The 25,559-nt window shown below is 47.1% G+C and overlaps 1 protein-coding gene across 1 annotated transcript in view; it reads right to left on the bottom strand.

Annotated features, from left to right (window-relative positions):
- The window catches only part of LOC144818546 (sodium/hydrogen exchanger 9B2-like), a 416,602-nt gene that overhangs the window by 279,474 nt on the left and 111,569 nt on the right, over positions 1-25,559 (bottom strand). The window contains exon 2 of the mRNA XM_078676068.1: positions 11,137-11,240. Within this exon, the coding sequence (XP_078532194.1) occupies positions 11,137-11,223 (87 nt within the window). The 5' untranslated portion in view covers positions 11,224-11,240. The remainder of the gene's footprint in view (positions 1-11,136; positions 11,241-25,559) is intronic.

Genomic DNA, 25,559 nt, shown 5'->3' with positions numbered 1-25,559 from the left:
CCACCCTCTACCCCACCCATTCTCCTCTCACACCCTCCTCACCAAAGACCTCCTTCTGCGATTAACACAGAACATTCCCAGTCCCCATCCTCCTCCCCAACTGAGCTCCCCCTCGCTTTAATCTCCCAGACCCTTCGCAACTTAGAACACAATCTTTCTGCATTGATGTCTGAACTCTCTCGACTTAGAGAAGATTTCAATTCCCTAAACAGCAATATCCACCGCAATAGTGCTAACCCCGCAAACTCTGTTAAAAAAAACCCACAAATTACAATGACTGGAAAAATACTCATAGGCCTCAACACACTTCAAAAAATCCCTCCATGACCGACTTTTCTGAACTCTGCAACTCGTACCATCCTAGTTCAGTAATCAACAAACCCACCCTACCCTACTCTAATATCCCTGTTATCCTAGGGATAAATAGAACCCCCTCCTCATCCATCTCCCCAGACCCCCCCTCAACGCACCACTATCCACTCCTGCCTACCCCCCAAAAGTATCACTAAACCTCTCGCCTTCTCGAATATCCCCGCTATCTTAGGGATATATAGAGCCCCCTCTTCACCCATCTCCCCCAGATCCCCACCTCAATGCTCCACTATCTACTCCTGTCCACCCCCTAAAAGTAACACCAAACCTCTCGCCTTCTCTAATATCCCCGATATCCTAGGGATGAATAGAACCCCCTCTCCACCCATCTCCCCCAGACCCACACCTCAACGCACCACTATCCACTCCTGCCCACCCCCTATAAGTATCACCAAACCTCTCGCCTACTCTAATATCCCCGCTATCCTGGGGTTGAATAGAGCCCCCTCTTCACCCGTCTCCCCCACCTCAACGCACCACTATAGACTCCTGCCCACCCCCAAACGTATCACCAAACCTCTTGCATGTATGCTCGTTAACTGTTGATCCGCCGTCCAACATGCGACTGAAATCGCTGAAACTATCCTTAGCGAATCCATTGACATCGCTTTTCTCACGGATACCTGGCTTAATGACCACTCAACGAGCATACTCGACCTTCTCTCCCCTCCTGGATACTCTATCCTCAGAAAAGACAGACTCATCAGAGTAGGGGGTGGTTTACCCATAATCTACAAAAATGAACTGCAGCTCTCCCTTGTTAACAACTCCGATCACACTACCTTCGAATACCATGTAGCTGAACGAAAATTGCAAGGTTCCCACTCTATTCGTCTACATAATATCTACCACCCGCCTGGAGATCCTTTTCCCTTCGTTGAAGAACTATCTGACCTTCTAACTCAATCCTCAATTTTCAATTCCAATAACCTCTTCCTTGGAAACCTTAACCTCCACTTGAATGATACGGATGATCCCACTATCACCCTCCTCAACAATCTTCTTGAGATTAATGACCTCATTCAACTCTGCCAGTCCCCAACCCACACCAAAGGAGCTATCCTAGATGCCATTATCACCAAGAAGGATTTGGCCTCCCTGTCAAATATCATCCCCATAGACTGGTCCGACCACCACCTCATACTGTTCACCATATCTAACATGGGCCCCCAACACCCACTAAAATTATTAAACCTAGGTAATGGATCAGAAATCTAACGCGTATCCCCCATGGAGAATTGGAGTCTAAACTTCAAGCCCAGCTTCTACTCACTCCTCTCCCCCAAAATGTAAATGAGCTAACTGAACACTTTAATGCAAAAGTTACTACTTGTGTAACGATATATCTGTAAGAGACATTAGTTAGTGATAGATTCCTTACCTTAGAATATCCCCATGCGTCAGACTGGATCCGGAAACCTGTGCATAGCAGTACCCTTGCGCGTCGTCTGCGGCTCCGTGTCTGTCATCGGCGTCGTTAGTGCTGGGACGACGTCGCCAGAGTAATTAGACGCCGCCCTCGCGCACTGACGTCAGTTCTTATACATAGCTTTTCCGCGCCAGAAACGCAGAGCCATGATAAAAACCAACACTGGTGCCATGAAACTAGGGCCCTGAAAGGGGATGACCTTAACCCTAAAAATCGGTTCGCAGAACGGGGAGGATGGGTGGGGCGGTAAGGAATCTATCACTAACTAATGTCTCTTACAGATATATATCGTTACACAAGTAGTAACTTGTGCATCTGAAAGAGACATTTTAGTGATAGATTCCTTACCGTAGAATAGATACCCCAGCAATACCAACCCCGGTGGTGGGTCTGCGAACCAATAATCACACCAGAAAGTCCTGGAGGACGGAACGGCCAAAGAAGCCATCCCTCCGGACTTGGCTGTCCAGGCAGTAGTGTCTTGCGAACGTGTGCAGCGAGGCCCACGTAGCTGCCTGACATATGTCCTGCAAGGGGACTCCCCGGCCCAGGGCAGTAGTAGCTGCCGTGGCCCGAGTGGAATGGGCCCTCAGCCCAACAGGAGGTTCCTTCTTAGCCAAAGAGTAGCATGTCTTGATGCACAACACGACCCACCGAGAGATGGTCCGTTTATGCACCGCCCGTCCCTTTTTAGCGCCCATGTAACCAACAAAGGGTTGGTCATCCACCCGGAAATGGCGTGTGCGATCCAGATAGTATGAGAGCGCACGTTTTGGGTCCAGATGGTGGAGCCTCTCTTCCTCTTTCGAGAGATGCGGAGGCGGAAAGAAGGTGGGCAAGGTGATGGACTGCCCGATGTGGAAGGCTGTGACTACATTGGGCAGGAGAGAGGGTCTTGTCCGCAACACAACCTCGTCCGGGTAGACAGAAAGGAAAGGAGGTTTAGAGGAAAGAGCCTGGAGCTCACTCACTCTCCTGGCAGAGGTGATGGCAACCAGAAAAGCAGTCTTAAGTATAAGAAGACGGAGAGGACAGTTATGAAGCGGCTCAAAAGGAGCGCACATCCGGTAAGTTAGAACCAGGTTCAAGTCCCACTGGGGCATCACGAAAGGAACAGGGGGGATCATATGAGTGATGCCCTTCAAGAATCTGTTAACAATCGGGGACTTGAACAAAGAAGGCTGATCAGGTAGCCTCAAGAAGGCGGAAAGGGCAGAAAGGTAGCCCTTGATAGTGCCCAGAGCAGAGCCCTGCTGGGCAAGAGAAAGAAGGAAGAGGAGTTGGCCTAACGGCTAGGGCGCTCGACCTCGGACCTGGAGATCTGGGTTCGAGTCTCGGTAACGACGCCAATACCTCCTGTGATTCTGGGCAAATCACTTAATCTCCCCGTGCCTAAAATGAAAGTAACTGGAAAACGTAAAACGTAACGTAACTCGAAAATATGTAAAGCGCTCTGATACCTGATTCGGTTCGGGTCTAGTTCGCGCTATATAAAACTCCGCAAAAAAAAAAAAAAAAAAAAGGAAGAGGAGAACCTCAGAAAGGGGGGCAGAGAGTGGATCCACAGCTTTTGCTGTGCACCATGCCACAAATCTGTTCCACCTGCAGGCGTATACCGACTTTGTGGAGGGACGCCTGGCTGCCAGAATTACATTACAAACTTCAGGAGGCAAGTCAAATGGCCTCAACTGTCGCCGCTCAATCTTCAAGCATGGAGGTGGAGACTGGACAGGTTCGGGTGGAGGACCGTCCCCTGCTGCTGCGACAGAAGGTCCTCCTGAAGAGGCAGACGCATCGGGGGATCGACAAACATGCTGAGTAGATCGGGATACCAGTATCTTCGTGCCCAGTCCCGAGCCACCAGGATAACTTGGGCCCAGTCGCTTCTAATCTTCTTCAGCACTTTGGGCAGAAGTGGTATCGGCGGAAAGGCGTACAACAGACCGCAACTCCACTCGCGACAAAAAGCGTCTCCGAGCGAGTGCCGCCTTGGAAATTCCAACGCGCAGAACTGATGACATTGCGCGTTCTCTTCTGTGGCGAATAGATCTAACCAAGGCTCTCCCCACTGCTGAAAGAGGCCTTGCGCCACGTCCGAGCTCAGACGCCATTCGTGATCCATCATGCACCGACCGCTGAGTTAGTCCGCCCTGGCGTTCAGGGAACCTGCCAGGTGTTGAACCACCAGGGTCACGCCCTGATGTTCCAGCCACTGCCAGAGGCGCAGAGCCTCCTGGCGTAGGGTCCACGACCCCACCCGCCCTGTTTGTTGCATTACCACATGGCGGTGGGGTTGTCCGTGAACACCTGCACTACACTCCCCCGGACAGAGGGGAGGAATGCCTTCAGTGCAAGCCGGATCGCCCGCAGCTCCAGAAGGTTGATGTGGAGCCGGGACTCCACTGGAGACCAGAGGCCTCTGATCTCCGCCTCTCCCATGTGGCCCTCCCAGCCCTGGAGGGACGCGTCCATCACAACTACGTGCTCCGGTTGGGGTAGGGAGAGGGATCTGCCCTGACCCAATCGCGGTCCGTGAGCCACCACTGCAACTTTCTTGCAGTGCTCTCCGAGATCAAGACATGGTCTGACAAGTTGCCTTGATGCTGGGCCCACTGAAACTTCAGGTCCCACTGCAGAGCCCGCAACCGTCACCGGGCGTGATGCACTAGAAGGATGCAGGAGGCCATCAGCCCCAGAAGCCGCAGCGTCAACCTGACCGAGACACGGGATAAAGGCTAAAAGATCGGAATCAGAGCCTGAATATCCCGAACCCGCTGTTCGGGAGGATAAACCCGAAACTGCGCGGAGTCTAGAACCGCTCCGATGAAGAGGAGCTTCTGAGAGGGACACAGGTGTGACTTCGGCACATTGATGGAGAACCCCAGCAGGTGCAGGAGGTCGGCCGTAGTCTGGAGGTGGCTGACGACTGTTTGGGGCGAGCCCGCCTTTAACAACCAGTCGTCGAGGTAGGGGAAGACTGAAACCCCTAACCTGCGCAGATGAGCTGCGACCACCGGCATCACTTTCGTGAACACACGTGGGGCGCTGTTAAGGCCGAAGGGGAGCACGGTAAACTAAAAGTGCTCGTGGCCTACCGTAAACCGCAGGTAACGCCGGTCAGCCGGCAGGACGGGGATGTGGAAATAGGCATCCTGCAAGTCCAACGCTACCATCCAGTCTCCTGGGTCTAGGGCAGCTAAGACCTGAGCCAAAGTCAGCATCTTGAACTTCTCCTTCCGGAGGAAGCCGTTGACGTTCCGTAGGTCCAAGATAGGGCGTAGGCCCCCTTTGCCCTTCTTGGGTACCAGAAAGTAGTGGGAGTAACAACCACACCCTACTTCTGGCCCAGGAACGCGCTCGATGGCCCCCTTGTCCAAGAGGGCCGTAACTTCCTCTTGCAGAAGTTTCAAGTGATCCCCCGACACGCTGTGGTATTGAGATGGCATGGCTGGAGGGGACGCCTCGAAGGAGAGGGAGTAGCCCCTTCGGACGATTTGCAGCACCCACCTGTCCGATGTGACAGTGCGCCAGTGGTGGTGGTGATGGCGGACCCTGCCCCCCACTGGCGTCACATGGGCCTGAAAGTACGGACTAGGAAGGTTTTGAGGCGGGTGCTGCAGGGGTAGGTTTGGACTGGCCTCGCCGTTGTCCCCGACCGCCGCCACGGCGGTTTCGACACCCGCCACCGCGCTGGGTGGAAGTCTGCGGCCGTGGCTGGCAGGACGTGTGGGGACGCCCCTTCCTTGGCCACGAAAGGGGCTAAAGGCAGCCGATTGCTGGCGCAGGGCCAAGAGGCCCAAGGACTTGGCTGTAGCCGTGGAGTCCTTAAAGCGTTCAAGCGCATGGTCTGCCTTGTCGCCAAAGAGGCGACGGCCATCAAACGGCATGTCCATAAGGGTGTTTTGGACATCAGCCGAAAAGTTGGCGGACCTCAACCAGGCGTGGCAACGAATTGCCACCGTCATTGCCATCGCTCTGCCCAGTGAGTCAGTGGTATCCAGCCCACACCGGATGGAATACCGCGCTGCATCTCGACCCTCCGCAAGGGCTTGGGTGAGTTTAGTCCGGACCTCCTCCGGGCATTGTGGCAGCACGTCCGCGACCATGTCCCACAGAGAGTGGGTGTAACGGCCCAAGAGGCATGCGGTGTTGACTGACCGCAATCCCAAACTCAGGGAGGAGAATACCTTCTTTCCGTATTGCTCATACCTCTTGGATTCCCGATCGGGGGGAGCCTCCGGGAATGCGGTCTGGGAGTTAGAGGCCTAGATGACCAGACTCTCGGGAGTGGGGTGGGTGGACAGGAAGCAAGGGTCGCCCGGAGCCGGCGCCTGGCCACGTTCCTGTCTACAGGCGGACCTGTAGCGGGCTTGGACCAAGTGCCCAGAAGAACGTCTGACAAGGCCTAATTAAACGGCAGCAGAGGCTCGGCCGAGCTTGCCTGCGGCTTAAGGACCTCAGTGAGGAGGTTAGTGCTCAAGGCCGCGACGGGGAGCTCAAGGCCCAAGGCCTTGGCAGCCCGCGTCAGCACCACACTATAGGCAGCCCCCTCCTCCGTAGCCACGGTAGGAGGGGAGACAAAACCAGTGTCGGGCGAAGTGTCCAGACCACTGGCCTCCCCAAGCTCACCTGTCCAGTCCTTAGAAAACTGGCACTCACGTGCCAGAGGGTCCTCGGACCCCTCCCAATCCCCCTCGTCACCCATCGCCTGGTATTCAGGTGCAAAGGATAGGGCTGAGTCGCAGAATAGAAATCTCCCATCGGCATTGAGAGCGGCGCCGCTCCGACGCCGGGCCCGAATCGAGGGTAGGACCAGGGACGTTGTCGTCCTGGGACGGCGTCGGGGGCGACACCCTGGGGGCCAGCGCCGGCGAGGTGGAAAGGTCGACCGGCGACGACCCGGGTCCGTTTCCAGCCCGCGTGGGGACCCAGTCGGGACCGCTGGGCTCGAAGGCGCCGCGGAACCCGACAGAGGAGTGAGCGACCTCATGGCCATGAGGAAGTTCTCGATCTCTTCCGGCGTCGCGTCCTGCCCAGGGACCGGCGGGTGTGGAGCAGGCTGCGTCGCGCGAGCGTCGGGGGGAGTCGGAAGTGTGGTGACTCCTCTTCGACTTCTTGTGCCTCTTACCTGAGGACTTCGAGCCCAAAGACTGGTGACGACTCCCGGAGCTATGATGACTCCGACCCTGCAACCGGTCCCTCGACCTCCTCGCGGACCGGGACCTCGAGCGGCGCGGGGCCGACTGCCGGAGCTCGAGTCGCTTGCAGGATCGCTCTAGTCTAGCTTTGGACGTCAGGGCCCGGCAGTCGGAGCAGGACTTATCGTCATGGTTGGGACCCAGACAGTGAAGGCACCGGCGATAGGGGGTCGGTAACCGTCATCAGTCGGCTGCAGTCGACGCAGGGTTTGAACCCGGGCATCCCTACCGGCACCGTCGGAGTCGAGAGACTTCGAAAATTATAAAAAAAGATTGAAAAAGTTAGTCAAAAATTGACTAAGGGTACCACTTTTTCCAGATATGCGCTTGGTGACGCGGAAAAAAGAAGAACTGACGTCAGCGCGCGAGGGCGGCGTCTACGTACTCCGGCGCCAACGACGGACGCGGAGCCGCAGACGACGCCTACCGACGCGCAAGGGTACTGCTACACAAAAGTTTCCGGATCCAGTCTGACGCCTGGGGATATTCTAAGGTAAGGAATCTATCACTAACGTGTCTCTTTCAGATAAATCAGTCACTGATGTCCTAGACTTAATGGCCCGCCCAAACTAAAAATCAAAGAAATATCCCATTCAAATCGTGGTATAACACAGAGCTTAACAGCGAAAGACACTCACTGAGATTAAAGGAAAGAACATGGAGACAGCATCCTTTGCCCACAGATCTGGCACGCCTCAGACTAGCTAGATCCACATACAAAAAACATATCTTCAACGAAAAGGCTTCCTTCTTCCATACTCAACTTGAATGGGCCAAAAACAGACCCAAAAAATTGTTCAACATGATTCGTAACCACATTTCCTCCACTCCTCCAAAGCTGATTGCCTCTATTGCTAGATGTGAAGAAATTGCCCACTTTTTCTCGGAAAAAACTCGCCAAAATTGACCAAACCTTCCTTTCATCCCAGATCCCAACCAACTCCCTACACTCTCTTGACATCACCTCTAACATTCATTCCACAGTCCCAACATCCCCTGATCCCACCTCTCACTTGCCCACATCACCACCTCCTACTAACTACACCCCATACTTACCTACTTCCACACTTCCCCAGAACCATTCTTCACACTTTCCCACTATGGCACCTCTTGAATCCCACACCCCGACCCCCAACTCAAAAGCAATGCCTCCTGGAACAATTTCCACCCTGTAACTGAACTCGAAGTTTCCAACATCATTGCTAAACTAAAACGGTCATCTCACACAAATGACCCCCTCCCTTCCAAACTTGTCCAAGACCTCAAACACATCATTTTCCCTTTCTGGACTAAAATCATCAACACCTCCCTGGCCACGGGGTTAGTCCATTTCTCCCTCCAACTTGGTCAAATCACCCCATCATCAAAAACCCAAATGCCGACCCCAATGACCTCAACAACCTCCGCCCTATCTCTAACCTCCCCCTACTTTCCAAAGCCTTTGAAAAATGTGTCCTTTACCAATTAGACAAACACATTGAAAACTTCAACCTTCTAGACCCCCTACAATCAGGCTTCAGGAAAGGCTGCAGCACCAAAACTGCCATACTAAACATTGTTGATGAGATCCACCACTACCTTGACATCGGCGAGTCCTGCATACTTATCCTCCTTGACCTCTCCGCAGCGTTTGACACAGTCAACCACCTTGCCCTACTTAATGTGCTTAGAGACCGCTTCCGCCTCAATGATACTGTCCATAAATGGTTTGTCTCCTACCTCCAGCAACGAACACAGCAAATCAAAATTCATGACTGCCTATCTAATCCTACTCCGGTCTCCCTAGGAGTTCCTCAGGGATCCTTTCTCGCTCCCTCTCTCTTCAACCTCAATATGGAACCCCTCACTCTCATTCTAAAACAAGCCGGAATCCACTACCACCTCTATGCTGATGATACCCAACTCTATTACAAAATCAAAACCCGCTCTGATATCATTCATCTTAATAATACCCTCTCCAAGATTCAATCCTGGTTCCAATCAAATCATCTTAAACTCAACCCTAAAAAGACGAAATCATGCTCTTCTCCCCTAAAAAGAACCCCATCCCCATCCAATCCTGGATCTCCGACCTGAATGCCCTCAACTGTTCAATGACCCTGTCCAACTCCGTAAAATCTCTTGGGACCTACATTGATAAGAACCTAACTGTCAATGTCCACACCAAAAACTCGGCCAAGGGAGCCCTCTTCACTCTCCGTCACCTCAAGAAAATGAAACCCTTTATCCCAACTGACGACTTTAAATTAGGTGTTCAATCTCTGGTCCTCTTGAGAATTGATTATGGCAACGCCATCCTCTCTGGAATCCCCAAGGTCCACCTTGTTCCTCTCAAATCTGTTCTCAATCTTGCAGCCAGGCTCATTACTGCAGCAAACGTTTCAACCACATCTCCCCAGCTCTCAAAACTCTTAAATGGCTCCACATTAAAGGTAGATCCTCCTACAAAACTGCATGTATAACACACAAAGCCCTCCATTAAAACTCACCGCTGTATCTCGCCAACAAACTCTGCAAAGCGGGCAGCGTACGACCAATGAGAAGCACCAACACCCTCCTGCTAGTCCCACCCCTGTACAAAAAGAAATCCACACAATCCTGCTCCTTCTCAGGATATGCCCCACAAATCTGGAATGCCCTTCCCATGGTCCTACGATGTAACCCTTCCTACGCCAGCTTTAAAAAAGAGCTCAAAATTCACATCCTCAACAAATATTGGGTATCTTAACCTACGCCCTTATTTCACCCGCCCAACATCCACTACTCTGTTCCTTCCCTATTCTACTACTGCGCCTGAACTGCTCTAATTACCTGCTTTTCCATTATGTGTTTGCCCAAACTGTTTCTCTTCTATTAATCCTATTGATTCCCCAGGATGCTTACATTTTGTTTGTACAGCTTATTAGCTTCATTCTCCTGTCTCACATCTTTATACAATAGTTTGATCTCCCCTATTCATGCTATATATGGTCATGTTCCCTGCCACTCGCATTTGTATATTTAATATGTGTTAACTCTAGCTGTTTTCACTTCTGTTCCCCTGTTGTGATAATCCATACAGTCGAATTATTGTTTGCCTTTACTATCCTTTTCTCATGTAAAGCGCTCTGATACCTCCGGGTCCAGCCAGCCTTATATAAAACCTCTAAAATAAATAAATAAGGGGAATATTTATACAGCCTTGTGCCACTACAAGGATTAGGAACTCCTTTGTCAATTTTAAAATCTTTATAATGCACAGTTAGGGCTTCTTTAGTCTACATTTAAAACTAGAGTAACTAACATTTTGCAATACTTTTACCGCTGGAACAACTGACATACGAAGTGAGAACAACAGATTTTCACTTTCACTCTAATCCTGCAATGCTCCTGTTTTTAACACCCCCCTGAAGTAGCAATGCTCTTCTTCTAGGGATAGTTTTATCTCTTTGTAAACTGAATTACCTCGCCCTTTCACACCACCCTCAAATATAGTCCTCCCCTTGTCCCAAAAAGATGTTGGTGAAGGAGTACAGTGCTACCTTAAACAAAGACTGTATGTTCAGGATAATTAACCATCCTAAATCTCAACATAAGCATAAGCACAAATTGGGGCACTTTTCACAATCCTAGCATCTGTAGCTGCCAGAGAGGCATAATAGAGCCAATTAAAGTACTTCTAACAATAATTTGAATATAAATTAGCTGAAATGTAATATTTTGCAAGCACACAATGGAAGAGTGAACTCCAAATGTAACAATACTGCTATACCTTAGGGTGACTTTGAAACAAACAGTGGTAAAAGCCAATAGGTCTCATTTTAATGTGCCAACGCATGGAAAGACAGCCAGTCACCAATGCTATTTACATGTGTTGCATAAGCAAATATGTGTACACAGTGTGGTAGTTGAGTGTACTTCTCAGATGTTGAATAGCCCCTCGTGCAATGCAATGCATGAGGTGAGAGATTAAACCCCTCTGGATAGAGCCAAAACCATCACAAAGTAGCCTTTAAAAATTTGGTAACAATATGCCTTGCACACAGCAACAGTATCAAGCCAGATAAAAAATGAAGGTACGGTTATATGTCAGTCGTCCACAGCAGACACACACACACACACACACACACGCACACACACACACACAACAATACTTACATTAGCTTTGAACTCAAGGGTAGCAGCCTCTACATCCACAGTTGAGGACTGTGCTGAGTCCTTGATGTTGGTGTCTTTATCCTCCATGTTGTATGACGCTCAAACTAAAACAGAAAAACATTACCATAATCAGTCTCAGTTTCTTGTTTTGAAGACATGGTTCAAAATAAAATCTAAAAAACCTATAAATACATAATAATATTGTGAAGTCTCCTTTAGCCACAAATCCCCAAAAGGTATGGACAATAAAAACACAGTATCTCAACTATTTTAGGAGTATAATTTCTTAACTTGACCCTTCATAGAAATGTAGCTTAACACCTACCATTACACTTTTTACTAATTAATCTTCACCACAGAAAAATGTTATATGCAAGGCAATTAGTACAAATGTAATACTTTCCATAAAACTAGCGCAATAAAAAAAACTCACTGTCCCTTAAATGATTGTCTCACTAATGAAACTAGATTCGAAATAAAGAAATCAAAAGAAAAATTCAGGTTTTAAAAACCGTGCAATCTGTTAAAAAGAACAGAACTATTATCTGGATTTTAGCTACGACTAACTGGAGACAAATAAGCCATTCAAATTTGAGTGCACTGAATATGGCCATTTACCGTCAACCAGAAAGAGAGCAGTATCTATTCAGAGGTCAGCAATCACAGCCAGATCATCATATAATTACTTTGCATATATTTTTAATAAAATTTACCTTTGCATGTATATGAGGATGTGAACTAAAAATAATTTCAATTTGTGCTTTTTCCTTGATTTATTTTTCATCCTGTTGTAACTCTCTTATTTTTCATCTTTACACTTTTTACTTAAATCTAATGAAACATGGATTAAGATTCAATGTATGTGACAATAAAAAACGAATAGTTGATTTTGTTATTCCTTGTGATCACTTGATGCCCTCAAAAAGCAACATTTTAATTAATTGAATTGTAAAACACGTTAGCAAATTCTGCCAGGAGCCAAATAAAACAGTCCAATGTTTATTGAATTTTCGCTAGAGTAATACATTATTGATTCTTTCCTTTATGTATTACGTTGCATTAATAAGGATTGGGCCACTGCTCATTTGAGGTCAACTTGCTCATCAGTCATTAGAGCTAACTTCCCTTCTTTGTTTAAAGTACAATGACCATGTTCTTTCACCTGTTGAACATAACACTTCAGCCTTAAAGCTTTTGGGATACGTTTGTGTATGTAAAAGCAGTTTTAAGATTTTTTGGAATATGTTCTAGTGAAGATATATGAGGGAAAGAGAAAGTTAAAAGCTGACACCAGATACCTTCCTAAGTGTATTTTCTCTTCAATTTGCTAATTGGCCCCAGATAATATTAGGCCCCCTCCCAAATATGTAATTATTGTCCATAGGATGATGGGGGAACACAGACTCTTACGTAACAGACTGCCCAATTGGTCAAGTTCAAGTGTCCCTTGCAAGAATTGAACCTCGGCTATGTAATTTCCGGTAAAAGAGTTTATTACTTTCTCCAAGCCTACACCAAGATCAAAGCAGGACAGCTACTTCTCATCAGCTGTCCCCAAGCTCCACCAACGTTCCACATGACCTCACATAATTATGGGTCACAGAAAATCCCAAGCCACAACACCCTCCCAAATTGTAAATGAAAGGCAGTTGTTGGAGTTGGCTTCTTACCAAAACGATGTGAATGTAAATATATGCAAGTATAGATTTACTGTACTTAACTACACTAGAAGCACATAGGTCAAGGTTCAATGTTGTGGAGATAAGAGTAGCAAATCAAGATATTATGGTTCTCGATATTTAGGCCTCAGTATGTTGACCCAAAAATATTTTTGTGCTTGATGTTCTGACATATAACCCAGAAAGCAAGGGCTTGATTCACAAAGGTAAATATACATGTATATATTTAATCGTATGCATATTTGTTCCTACACCTAGGTGTAACTGCACTTTTTTTGCTATTCATAATTTTAGAGTGGCAACATACACTTAGGTAGACTTATGGGTCTCCACCCACTCAAATGATGGGTGGAGCCTCCTACATCAGATCATACGAGCGTAAAGCTACTTCTAGTAACTTTTCACCTGTTGACGGAGCTCTCCACCACTGGGGTGGAGCTCTCCCTATGGGAAAGTAAAGGGAAAATGAATAATCTATTATTTAAAATATATATATATATATATATATATATATATATATATTAAAACTATCTGAATGCCTAATATCAATGTAGAATACTTAAAAATATTTATTATTAAACTGGAAATAAAAATATTACATCACATTAACTAATTAAATTAAGTGTGTATTAAATAATGAAAAAATACATATATTTAATAGGTTTGTGAATTTTATTTTGCAGTACATGAGTAGTACTACTGTAGTACGACTTTTTGTTCTACAAAAAGGAAGTTTGTGAATCGGGCCACTAGAGTCTGGACAACAGTAGATATATAATTAGTAAAAGTAAATACAAAAAAGTTCAAGAGAATAAGAGATGAAAGTTGACTTATCTGTTTTATAGGAGTAGTATACATCACGCATTAAGTGTTTATAAGAGAGGTTTGTAGACGTCTATGATAGGACAGAATAGTTTTGAACTTACTGATCTTTTAAATGGGGGTAGGAATGTTGGGGAAGGCATGACCATAAATGAACCTGCTCAATAAGGGCAATGGTAGGACAAGAAATGATGCAGTATTACTTTATGCGTACCTATTGATTTTTTAAGCTGGCTACAATGAAGGGGCATATCGGGCGGTGAGTAGATCAGTCAGTCTGCAGCTGGAGGTTTGACGGGGTGGACAGTTACTTAAGAACAGTGATGAATTTCTGGAAATCACGGTAAATCAGACTTGAGGTGCGAAAAACCTGCAGGCAGGAGGGAGTCATTGCTGCACAGAAAAACATAACACATAGATGCCGAACCAAGGTGATGAAATTATCCCAGTTGGTTCCCTCAAAATATATTTCTGAAACAAGGAAACACAAATATGTTTTAGCTTGACAGGTACTCAATTTTGGAGTAGCAGTCTCAAGCCCAACCAGAAAGCAGAAGCAGTTCCCAATGGCTGGGGACAACATGGAACAAAATGTAACATTAAGGAGGATTTACGTTGCCTGCACTCAAACACACATTAAGGATGGTCATTATTCAGTTCCATCCAGGTAGAGGGTGCGGTAAGTCGAAAAATGAAGTCGCTAGGAGGAGTAGGATGATCTCTTTGGCCGCTTGTCACAAATCAGGGGCAGGTCAGTAAGACTAACAGCCTGATTCATCAAGCTGATTTGCGCTCGCAAAGGGCCAGATTCTGAGAAGCTGGCCCTTTGCGAGTGCGATTTTTGCATTTGGGATTCATCATCCCAAATGCAAAAATCGCTATTACCGAAATCGCATATTTGCGAGGAATTGGATTTAAGGAATCTCTAATAGAGATTCCTTAAATGCAATTCATCAACCAATTAGAAATTGCGAAATCGCAATATTTGGTTGCAATTTACCACCAAGTCTGACTTGGTGGTAAATTGCGAAAATAGTGTAAAAAGCACTTTAGTGCATTTTTTTCTTTTGCATGTTACACACACACATGTCCTTTGGACATGTGTGTGCGCAACACCTGTTCAAATGTGCATTTAAGGGGTGCTACAGGGTGTCCTTTGGACACCCCTGGCACCCTTCAAATCGCTATCTTATTTGCGATTAGCAAATTGCTAATCGCAAATAAGGAATACTCCCCATTCATTCCTATGGGCCTTTTGGCCCATAGGAATGAATGGGGAGTTTTTCCTTATTTGCGATTAGCAATTTGCTAATCGCAAATAAGGAATGTGTAGGAATCGCATTTTATTTTGCGATTCCTACATGAATACCGTTTTGCGAGTCTCTAATAGCGATTCCTTATGAATCTCTATTAGAGACTCGCAAAACGGTACCTTGATGAATCAGGCTGTAAGACTATTATCCACCCTCTTTCCCACCCATAATATTTTTTATCATTTTCTTTTGAAGGGGCAGGTATGGCACTTTATGGCTATGTGTTTTTTTATGTTGTTTGTTTAATATTGCGTTGTTGCTAGGAGAAAGAAGATTATGGGGCTGAGATGGTTTATACATTTCATCAATTGATGACGTTTTTTGGGTGGAGCAGGAAAACACCTGGGGCTTTTCCTGGTTAGCATGGTAACAGAGTAATTGTTGGATGGGTGGGTTCACAGGGGAGGGGGACAGAGGCATGGAGGTCAGGGGTATGTTCAAACCAAAGAGAGGATTAGGAGAGGGTTACAGGGGAGTGTTTTGGTTACATCAATCGGACAGGAGTTGTATGATAGGTTGGGGTGTGAAGGGAGGAATTATTGAAGGGGAGCAAGAGAGATTTTAGAAGGGTGGGTTGATTAGGAAATGTATATTGTATTAGTTAGGTATTATTAGTTTTGTAAGGCAGCTTTTTGCCTAGGTTTGCTGGTTTTCGATAAATTGCACACCTGTTTTATTAAAGCTGCCTTTTACCCTAAATTTGACTAATGTGACATCATTGCGCGCTGTCCTGCCCGATAAGAAAATATCTATAGTGCGTAACAGGTTTGTTCATGGTTATTCCGGAATATGCATAAATAAAGACGTTTTTAAAATAAAATTGTGCAGAATGCAATATATACATTTCAGTTTTCTCCACTGCAAAACGCTGTGAGCCTTTTGACACCAGCTCATATTTTGTTTGTTTTGTTCTTTTGCAAAATAATTGTAACCAAATACGGCCCTCCAAGTTTGATTTTAAGATCAGTGCTATATGTAGGACCTTATAAAATCACAAGACCAGAGCCAACAAGTGGTCCCTAATGGGAGTAACGTTCAACTTCGATTATAAATAAATATTAACGCCCCAATAAGCTGATCATCTCATTCGATGTCACCAGGCACACTGTAGCCGGTCCTTGGCTTTTAACCCACAGACCACTTCCAACAGGTGTGTCGGTCTAATTACTTAAAAGGAAGTAAACCAAGATTACAACCCCCAGAGTGTATTAGATTTAAAGTGTCCATGTTGACATGGGGTGAGGTGGCTTCTCTGTGATTAAAGTATGAGTAACGCTGTTTTTGCTGAAGAGATGGGGATGGGGAATGTTTGATTCTGATAGGTGTCCCCACGCCAAAATCCGACCAGTACCAGAGACCTAGTGTTTTTCTACAAAATCAGCCAATTATACACTGCCACCAAATTATATATATATATATATATATATTTACAGCACGAGTCATACATGAAATCCCAGCAGTTACTGCCACCCTACAAACACATGAACGCGCCAAGGCTAAATCCCGAGGCAAGGTGCACACGATCAGAAAGGATGAAATTGTGTTTTGGGAGATATTGCGCACCACACCTTAATAATATTAATACCTACACGTCAGAAACGAGTTATTAATAATAATAACAACAATAATACCAGCATTACTAGATGACAAGATTCCGATAAAGCTCCCACGGCCGGGCACCTACAAGCAACAGCGCGTGCCAACCACAGGGATTCAAGGGGAGGATTAAACAAATTGCCATTGTTTTTCTTCATGAATCTAAAAAGAAGCTAATTCTTACCTAGTTATATTATCTGTGTGCCGCCAAGGAAATATTTCTATTTACTTTTCCTCTCAAGTGAAGGAGTAGTCTTCACTGAAGCCCAGGGATCGGGAAAAAAAACTTGCCGAACAGAACCTCTGGCTATGCAGCGACGGATGTCGACAATAAAATCCTGCTTAAGAAGCGAGGAGACCTGGGATATACAAGTCATTCGTCACATACATGTGTTTAATTTGGAATCCGTACGTGGCGCAGGCCACGCTACTCAAACTGCACAAAGCAAACATGGCAGTTCAGCGCCAATCAAAAGAATGAAGCAGTTATCGCCCTATCTCGCTAACACAAACACCACATAGCATTGGGAAAAGCACCGGTATTTGCGGCGGAATGCAAAGAAGGGGCCCTTCACACACAATCTTTACTGTGCATGGTCAAAGCTGGCACATAGCTCGAAAGTAGAAACTGCAACTGCTTTCCAGTGTTTTGTGGGCCTGTGAGTTAGGTACTTTTAAAGCTCTCTGTCAGGAAAACACGTCACACCTGCATTTGAAGAGATCAATAGAGGCGAGTAATTTGGACAGGTGTTGAGGACCAGCAATCTATTTTGGGTATTTGTACTTATTTTACATCATCAGAGTTAGGCCCGCAGCAAAAGAGAACGATGTAAAGGGAGCAAAAAGGAGGAGGAAGCCGGGACAACTATGAGGAAGGAAGAAAGTAGGGATAAGTAAGAAACTGTAAGAGGCAGATAGGAGACAGGCAGGGTAGGGTGGTGGTACAAAAACGCACAAGGTGGAATGGAGACTAGGTAGTCCTGGCATTTGGCATGGCAAGTCTGGCATTCTGTCGTGCCAGCGACCGACTCCTAAGGCTCATAAGAAAAGCTTAAACATCCTCACTTCTTTATTTATTTTACAAATTCAGCACTGGATAGAAAACTCCCATCTCACTTTTTTATTTTTTTATTTCACACTTTTTTATTTAAAAAAAAACAAAAAACAGGTGTTTATATATACATACAGTACAGTTTCCGTGTTTCATTTCAATACAACAAGGGTGGTACAGCGTGGTGTCCAGTGGTGTTATCGCGTCAGGGCTATGTGGTCCAGACGATAAAACAATTAAGTTCACCCCCTTGCGGATTTTTCATGAAGAAATAAGGAAAGGAGAAAGAGAAAGAAAAAGAGGAGGACCCCGAGGGGTGGGGGGGGGTTATGTCAGCTGTTTGTTGTTGTCAGCTGTTTGCCGGTTCCTGCCATTGAGGCTTGGGGGGTTCTTTTACGGGGGTTTGAGGGTGATCAGGTGCTCATCTAGTGTCTTCCACATTTCCCCCCCTGAGTGGTGACCTGGTGAGTGGTGTGAGGCTATGTTGTCTGCTCCCCTTAAGAAGGTGATCCAGTTTAGCCAACCTTTGAAGGCGGCCTTCCTGGTGTCTTTCCAGTTTGTGAGGATTATTTTCACTGCTGCTGTTAGGAGGAGGTCTATCAGGTCTCTGTCGTCTTTTGCTTTAGGGCTTGGGGTTAGGGCTGTCACGGTGATTTCTTTGAAGGTGCCCTGTAGTGGTTGGCCCGTCACGTCAGATATGAATTGCCTTATCTTGTTCCAGAACTTTCTAACCTTGGAGCAGTGTAGGATTAGGTGTTCCAGGTCACCTTTCTCTTTGTGGCAGTTCCAGCATCTGTCATTTGCCCTGATACCGGCCGCGGCCAGGCGAGCTGGGGTCCAGAACGCCCTGTGCAGCAGCCAATATTTCGTCTGGGCTAGTTGTGGGGTTATCTTGTGTCTAGTTGCGGCTTGCCATAAGGTTGACTTCTCCCTTTCCGTGAGACTTCTCCCCATATCTCTTTCTAGGTGTTCAAGGGTTTTGTTGTTTAGTCTTGATGTGTGGGGGCTAAGTAATTTGTATAGGTGTGCTGTTTGGTGTCCTAGCTTGTTTATGTTTGACATGTACTCTATGATTGATGGCGGGTTCCTGCTGAGGTTTGCTTTGGTAATTGTGGCTTTTATTTTTAGGAATGCGTAGAATTCGAGGCCTGGGAGGCTGTACTGGTTTTTGAGTGAGTCAAAAGTGAGGGGGTGTCCTTGTGTCATTAATTGTTGCGGTGTAGAGATCCCTCGCTTGTACCACTCTTTCATGTCTAGTGTTCTCTCTTTGTATTTGAGCCTCGTGTTATGCCATAGGGAGGTCCACTCAGTGTCTTTGATACTGTATTCTAGCTTTTTATCTACCTTGAGTAGTGCTGACTTTGTGTTCTTCAGGATGGTGTTATTGGCCTGGGGGTGCTTGTTCGCCATGACCATTGCTATCGGGTCTAGGCCTCCTATTAGTGCTCTTTCCAAGGCCAGCCATGTGGGCTGGTATTCTTGGCTTGGGGCTACCCAGTGGATGCCTTGCCTGGCTAGGCATGCAGTGTGGAATATTCTAAAATTGGTGAGGTTTAGGCCTCCCAAGTTCTTGTTTAGTCTGAGTTTCTGGAGGCTTATTCTTGGTTTTTTGTCCCTCCATATGAAGCTGTTGAGCAGTTTGTCTAGTTGTTTGTGGAAGTCGTTCGTCGGCGTGAGTGGCAGCATGCTAAGCGTGTAATTAACTATGGGTGTTAACATCATTTTTACTGATTCTATTCTTCCCCACCAGCTAATGAATTTTGGGGACCAAGTGTCTATGCGCTCTTTCACTTTCTTAAGAAGTCTGCTTTCGTTGTGATCGAGGGTCGACTTTAGGTCCCTTCCGAAGTACAGGCCTAGGTATTTTAGGTATTTCGTTTGCCACGTCAGACTTGAATTGTTCAGGGACGCTCTTGTGGTATGGATATTCAATGGTTTGCACTCTGACTTATCTTTGTTTAGCTTGTATACTGAGACCTGTGCATATTCCTCAATGGTGGACATTAGTGCTGCTATGGATGTTTCTGGTTCCTCAGTTATAATCAGTACATAATCCGCGTAGGCTGCCAGCTTGACCACGGAGTCATGTATTGGGATGCCTCTTATGTGTGTATTAGCCCTGATCATGGCCAACAGCGGCTCTATGGCCAAAAGGAAGAGGGACGGTGAGAGCGGACATCCTTGTCTCGTGCCTCTGCCTAGTGTAAGTGGGTTCGACGCAGCTCCGTTTACTACCACTCTGGCTCTCGGCTCGTTGTAGAGTGCCATTACCATCTTCCTATATTGATCGCCTAGGCCGAATTTCTTCATGCAGTTATTTAGGAAGGGCCAGGATACCCTATCAAAGGCCTTCTCGGCGTCCAAGGCTATGATTACGGCTGGGGTGTTTGTTTTGGATGTGCTGTCGATTAGGTGGCATAGTAGTCTGGTGTTATCATTGGATAGCCTATTCTTAACGTATCCTACCTGTGAGATGTGGATTATGCTTGGTAGGTATGCGTTTAGTCTCATTGCCAGTATTTTCGCGTAGATCTTGCAGTCCACATTTATTAGTGAAATAGGTCGGTAGTTGGCGGGTTACTGGGGGTCCTTGCCGTCCTTAGGAATTACTATTATATTTGCCTCAGACATTGACTGGGTCATGCCGCCATTTTGGCTGCAGTGTGTGAATACCTCACCCAACGTGGGTTTTAGGAGGTGCAAAAAGCGTTTATAGAAGGTGGTTGTATAGCCATCGGGCCCTGGTGCTTTGTTTTCTTTTAGGAAGCTACTGCCCTTTCTATTTCTGGCCCAGTTATTTCGCTTTCTAGCGCCTCCCTCTGATCTGCTGTGAGGCATGGCAAGTCTATTTTCTCCAGGAGGTGGGCGCCCCCATCTTGTTTGAGGTTGGTGTCTGTCGTGTAGAGATCCTCATAAAATTTCCTGAAGACCTCGAGGATCTCTTTGTTGGCTGTTTGTGATCTGGAGTTCGTGTCAGTTATTGCGGCAACTGCGTGTTGTCTCTGTTTGCATTTGAAGTAGGCGGCTAGTGCCTTCCCCGCTTTGTTCGCTGAGCATAGATTGATAGCTTTATATTTGTTAATCCATGCCCCGGCCCTCTCACTTATGATTCTGTTCAGCTCATATTTCTTTTTTGACAGCTCTGTCAGCGTATTGCCATCTTTGAGATTAGCTATGTGTCCACTTTCGAGTTATATTATCTGTTGTTCAAGTGCAGCTATTTTTTTGTTTCTTTCTTTGTTCATCCTGGCCTTGATGCTTATGATCTTCCCTCTTAGCGTTCTCTTTAGCGCATCCCACAGCACCCCCCTGTTCGTGTCTGGGGTGTCGTTGAGTTCGAGGTATTCTGTGATGGCCCCCTCTATTTCTTTCACATTATCAGGGTTTTTAAGAACGTCGCTATTCATTCTCCACCTGCTACAGCGTTTTTCGTTGTGTCTGCCTCTTAGTGTTAGGCTGATGTGTGCGTGGTCTGAGATGGTGATTGCTGCTATTTCTGTTTGCTCGGTAAGGTGTGTGTGGTCCGCTGACACGAGGATGTAGTCTATCCTGCTGTATGAGTTGTGTGGATGGGAGTAGAAGGTGTAGTCTCTTGTGTCCGGGTGTTGTAATCTCCATGGGTCTCTGAGTTGGAGTTTGCCGCATAGATTTTTTAGCATGCTTGGTGTTTGGGTTTTCGGGCCTGGTTTGGCTGAGTGTCTGTCGATTGTATCGTCCATAACCTCATTGAGGTTGCCTGCGACCACTATAAGTTCGTGTTGAGGGACGTCACTTAGTTTCTTTTCAACCCCTTGCCAAAATTCTGTGTCGTGCGTGTTGGGGCCATATATGTTCGCTACGTGTATCGTCTCGTCTCCCCTCTTGAGGGTAGTAATCAGTAGTCTGCCTGCATCGTCAGAGTAGGTTTCCTGGATTGTTAGTCTCGATTTTTTGTTTACTAGGGTGATCACCCCCCTTTTTTTGTGTATAGCGGGAGAACAGGCTTGGTCTGCTATCCAGTTTGCTTTCAGTCGTGATGCATCCTCCAGTGAGAGTTTAGTCTCCTGGAGGACGCATATGTCGCTCTTGAGTTTCGTTAGATATTCGATCACATTCCTGCGTTTGACTGGATGGTTAAGGCCTTTGACGTTAAGTGACACAATTTTAAGGTCTGTGGAGTTTTGTGTGTTTCCTAAAGCCATCATCCCACCCCGTCAGTTGCGCCTATATTTCGGTGTCTTATGCGATCATGTGACACGTTCTTCTGTCTTGTGTTTTGCTCGCTCTGTGTTTGGTTCTCCCACTGCCTGTTCTGACTCTTCCCCCAGCTCTGCTTCCCGCCTTCCCCTCCCAGGGTGTAGTATATTGCCTCATAGGTCGAGGCTAGGTGAAAGGTAGTAAGAAAGATAGAAAAGTTGAGAAACTGTACTTGCCCAAATCCCCCCCTTGTCCTTCCCCCCTCCCTCTCCACCCCCTCCCTCCTTCTTTTGTCTGTCGAACGTGCGACATCTAAGTCCCCCCCCCCCCCCATCCTGAGAATGCTTCAGTTGCACCGAAGAATATTGTCTGATTCAAAAGAGAAAACATGTTTTAAAAAGGATATGTGCATTCATGGCTTCATCAAGTTCGCTTCGCTGCAGTTGAGGTAAAAGTGTTCGAGGTATTTGTTGTCTTCCTGAGGTAGATCGGTTGCATAGTTCGTGAGCTTAAATGTCGGTCTGGTAGTGTTTCAGGTGTTCGTTCCGCTGGCACCTTCGTCACTTCCTGTGGATGCTCTTCTCTTTGCCGGGCTGGTGTTTGTGTTTTGAGCTTCCATTTCTTCCGTTGGAGGTCCTTGCAGGTATCTCTTCAGTTCGTTCGGGTCGTCAAACGTTTGTGGGCGTCCTCTGTTCGTGATCTTCAATTTAGCAGGCCCTGCGAAGGTGAATGAAATGCCTCTGTTACGCAGCTTGTCTCTAAGGGCTAGGAACCCCTTTCTGATGTCCACCGTGTGTTTGGAGTAGTCTTGCGTTATTATGAGTTTGTTTCCATTCCATGTTAGGTTCTGGCCTTTCCTTGCCATTGCGAAGATTGCCTCGGTGTGGTTGGCTCTTAATGGTATGAGTATGATGGGCCTTGGTCCTTGGCCTTGTTTTGGTTTGAAAGTCGACACCCTGTATGCTTTGTCTACTTCGAACTGTCTGTTGAATTGGATACCGTTTTTATCCTCCGCGCCTTCAGGGACTCCCAGGAATCTTATGTTGTTTCTTCTGAGGCGATCTTCCTGCTCCGCTAGCTGTTTTTCCATGATGGTTGATTTCTTGGAGACGCCTTCCAGGTGTTTGTGGGCCTGGGCGCATGTGTCCTCCATGTCACTGATCCTTTTCTCCGCCGCATCAATCCTGCTGTTTGTCTTGCTTTGGTCCGCTCTGATCCCTGCTAGCTCTAATTGCGTGTTATCTATGGTCTGCTTAGTAGCTTTGGCAAGGTCATTCCCTTCATTTATCTTTTTTAGTAGCGTCTCTAGCGTGGCTTTGTGCTTAAGTTCCATCTTGGTTTTTGCAGGCGAGTCCGGCGAGTCTTTCCTCTTTTTGGGCTCATTGCTGGCTTTCCCATCTTGGCTTGCCATCCCTTGGACCCTTCTGCCGACTAGATAGGAGTGTAGGCGACTTTCTTTGTGCTGGTTGGATGTTCCCGCTCTTTTCTTGCCTGCTGGTGTTAGGGTTTCAAGTCGGAACCTGCTGGGTTCACGAATGCACCTGGTTCTGGTCTTTGCCCCCGCCAGCTCCTCTTGTTTATGTGTCTCTGTGTTGGGATTGCGGTGTACAGGGTGCGGACCTTCCTCTGAGCCGTGCCCGCAGGGGTCTGAGGTAGTTTGATGTGGCCGTGGTATCTAGTATGGCCCTTTCTGTCGGGCTTGGTTGACGGAGCGCCTCGGCTGTATGGCCAGCTGCCTCTCTGGGTGCTTCCCAGCCGCTTCCCTCGTGCTGGTGCCTTTTGGGTCTTTCCCTTGCCTTGCCTTCGTGTTGTGTGGTAGGTTTCGTTTTCCACTTGTAAGATGGCGACTTTGCGATGTCTGGTCCACCTTCCGTGTGCGTCTGGAGCCTTGTTGTTGTATCCTTCCCCTCAAAATGGCCGTCTCCCGTGACTCCGCGGTGCCTACAGTTTCTCTTTGTTCGCTTCCCTCGTGCTGGTGCCTTACGTTTCTCTTTTGTTCGCTTCCCTCGTGCTGATACTTTGGGGTCGTTCCCTTTGCCTTGCCTTCGCGTTTGTCTTCGTGTTTGTGTGGTGGGTTCCGTTTCCCCTCATAAGATGGCGATGCTCTCTGTGGGGGTTGTGGTTGGTTCCGCTCTACTAGGGCTGTGTTTTCACAAAATGGCCGCCCCCAGTGGCTCCGCGTTGCTTACAGTTTCTCCTTTGTCTATTTCTTTCTTTTGAGGGAGCGTGCTGCCTGTGGTTGTGTGCTTGCATCCGCGCCTCCTGCCGGTGCTTCCTCCGCTGCTTCCTGGCTTGTGTTGGGGCTTGCGGCGCTATGGAGGTGGCATACGAGCGTTTTGCACGCGAGCTGAAAGTGAAAATGGCGGCCTCCGCCCTTAGTTTCGCTTTCTGTTTTCCTCCCCTCTCCTCTATTGCAGTTTTCAGTCTTTTCGTTAGAGGTTGCTCCCACTGAGGGGGGGGGAGAGGGGTGGATGCCGGGTCTCGCGCCTGCTCTCTTAGCGCTCCGGTCTCACCTTCGCGCTTCACGGTGTTCCGATTTTCTGTTTACTGTTTAAAGGGGAGCCGCCATCTTGTTTGCGCTGCTTCTCCTGCTCCGCTCCGCTTCATTCGTTTTTCCGAGCCTTCAGGTGCGCGATTATCTGCTGCTTCCACTCCGATCTGTTCCTTGGTTGTTTAGACATCCGTTTTTATATTTTGTTGATCCTTCCGGGATCTTAAAGGTGCACATTTCGCCGTTATTTATTTCAGGTTGGAGGAGATCCCGGACTCAGACACCCGTCTGCATCGACGTCCAAGCCACGCCTCCCATCTCACTTCTTAACATGCTAAGGCAGATTCTCTTGGGAAATGCACGATTGCAGCATTCAGGCGAAAACAATCCAAATGGTAATAGTCAATTATGAATGTGTTAAAAATAAGTTAACTACCCATTACTAGACCTTATTTACTATTGGTCCTAAACGTCCTGCAATCAAAACTAGAGAGAACATTAAATTGGAGAGAACGAGTAAATGGGGAGAAAGCTGAAAGAAGTAGCAAGGGCAGGCATTCAAGGGTCTTTCCATTAATTAGGAGCACTCCTCAATATATCCCTCTTCTTCCCCAACCCTCAATAATCTGAATCGTTGACCATTTGGATGGTGCCTTCTGTATTTTTGTATTTTAATTCATAAACCGCTGGTACTTTTCAAAGGGAAATGATTATATAGCAACAGGCTCGGTGCTAAGGGTAACTCGTAGGAAATGTGGTACTGCAACTCCTGCAATGTCTGCAGTCTGTAACCAGGTGAAAACAGTGCTCTGTTTGAAGGCTTGGCAGTTACGGCTGGAATGTTCCTATGAGGAGCTGGGTCAAGACTGATTTGCATATGGCTGGGTCCAAATTGAGACTGCGTGGTGAGCAAAAGAACAATGGATTCAACCAGATTTTTTGACTGGGGTTGAATGTTTGATTCATAGCATTCCATTCATCATTTGTTGCTGCAGCACTTTTTGCCTTAAGTGGGATGGGTATGCTCAGATGTGGGTACCTTGCATGCCGTGCCACTGGATTCAAGCTAGCCCGGCTTATATGGGGTGACACCCTTAAACAGGTCCCAGGATGCAGGTTTCCAGTCCAGGGAGGACCTGGCTTGGCAGCTCCTGGCGCAGCTCAGGGTGACTGGTCCCATAAGGAACAGGGTCAAGACTGATTTGCATATGGCTGGGTCTAAAATAGGATGGCATGGTGACTTTCGAGAAGGCATGGAAGCCGTCGCCAAATGAATGAAAAACAGCTGCCTACAA

The sequence above is a fragment of the Lissotriton helveticus genome, chromosome 2_1, assembly GCF_964261635.1.
Source record: "Lissotriton helveticus chromosome 2_1, aLisHel1.1, whole genome shotgun sequence".
Classification (NCBI taxonomy): Eukaryota; Metazoa; Chordata; class Amphibia; order Caudata; family Salamandridae; genus Lissotriton; species Lissotriton helveticus.
This window is presented reverse-complemented; position numbering and strand designations above follow the sequence as displayed.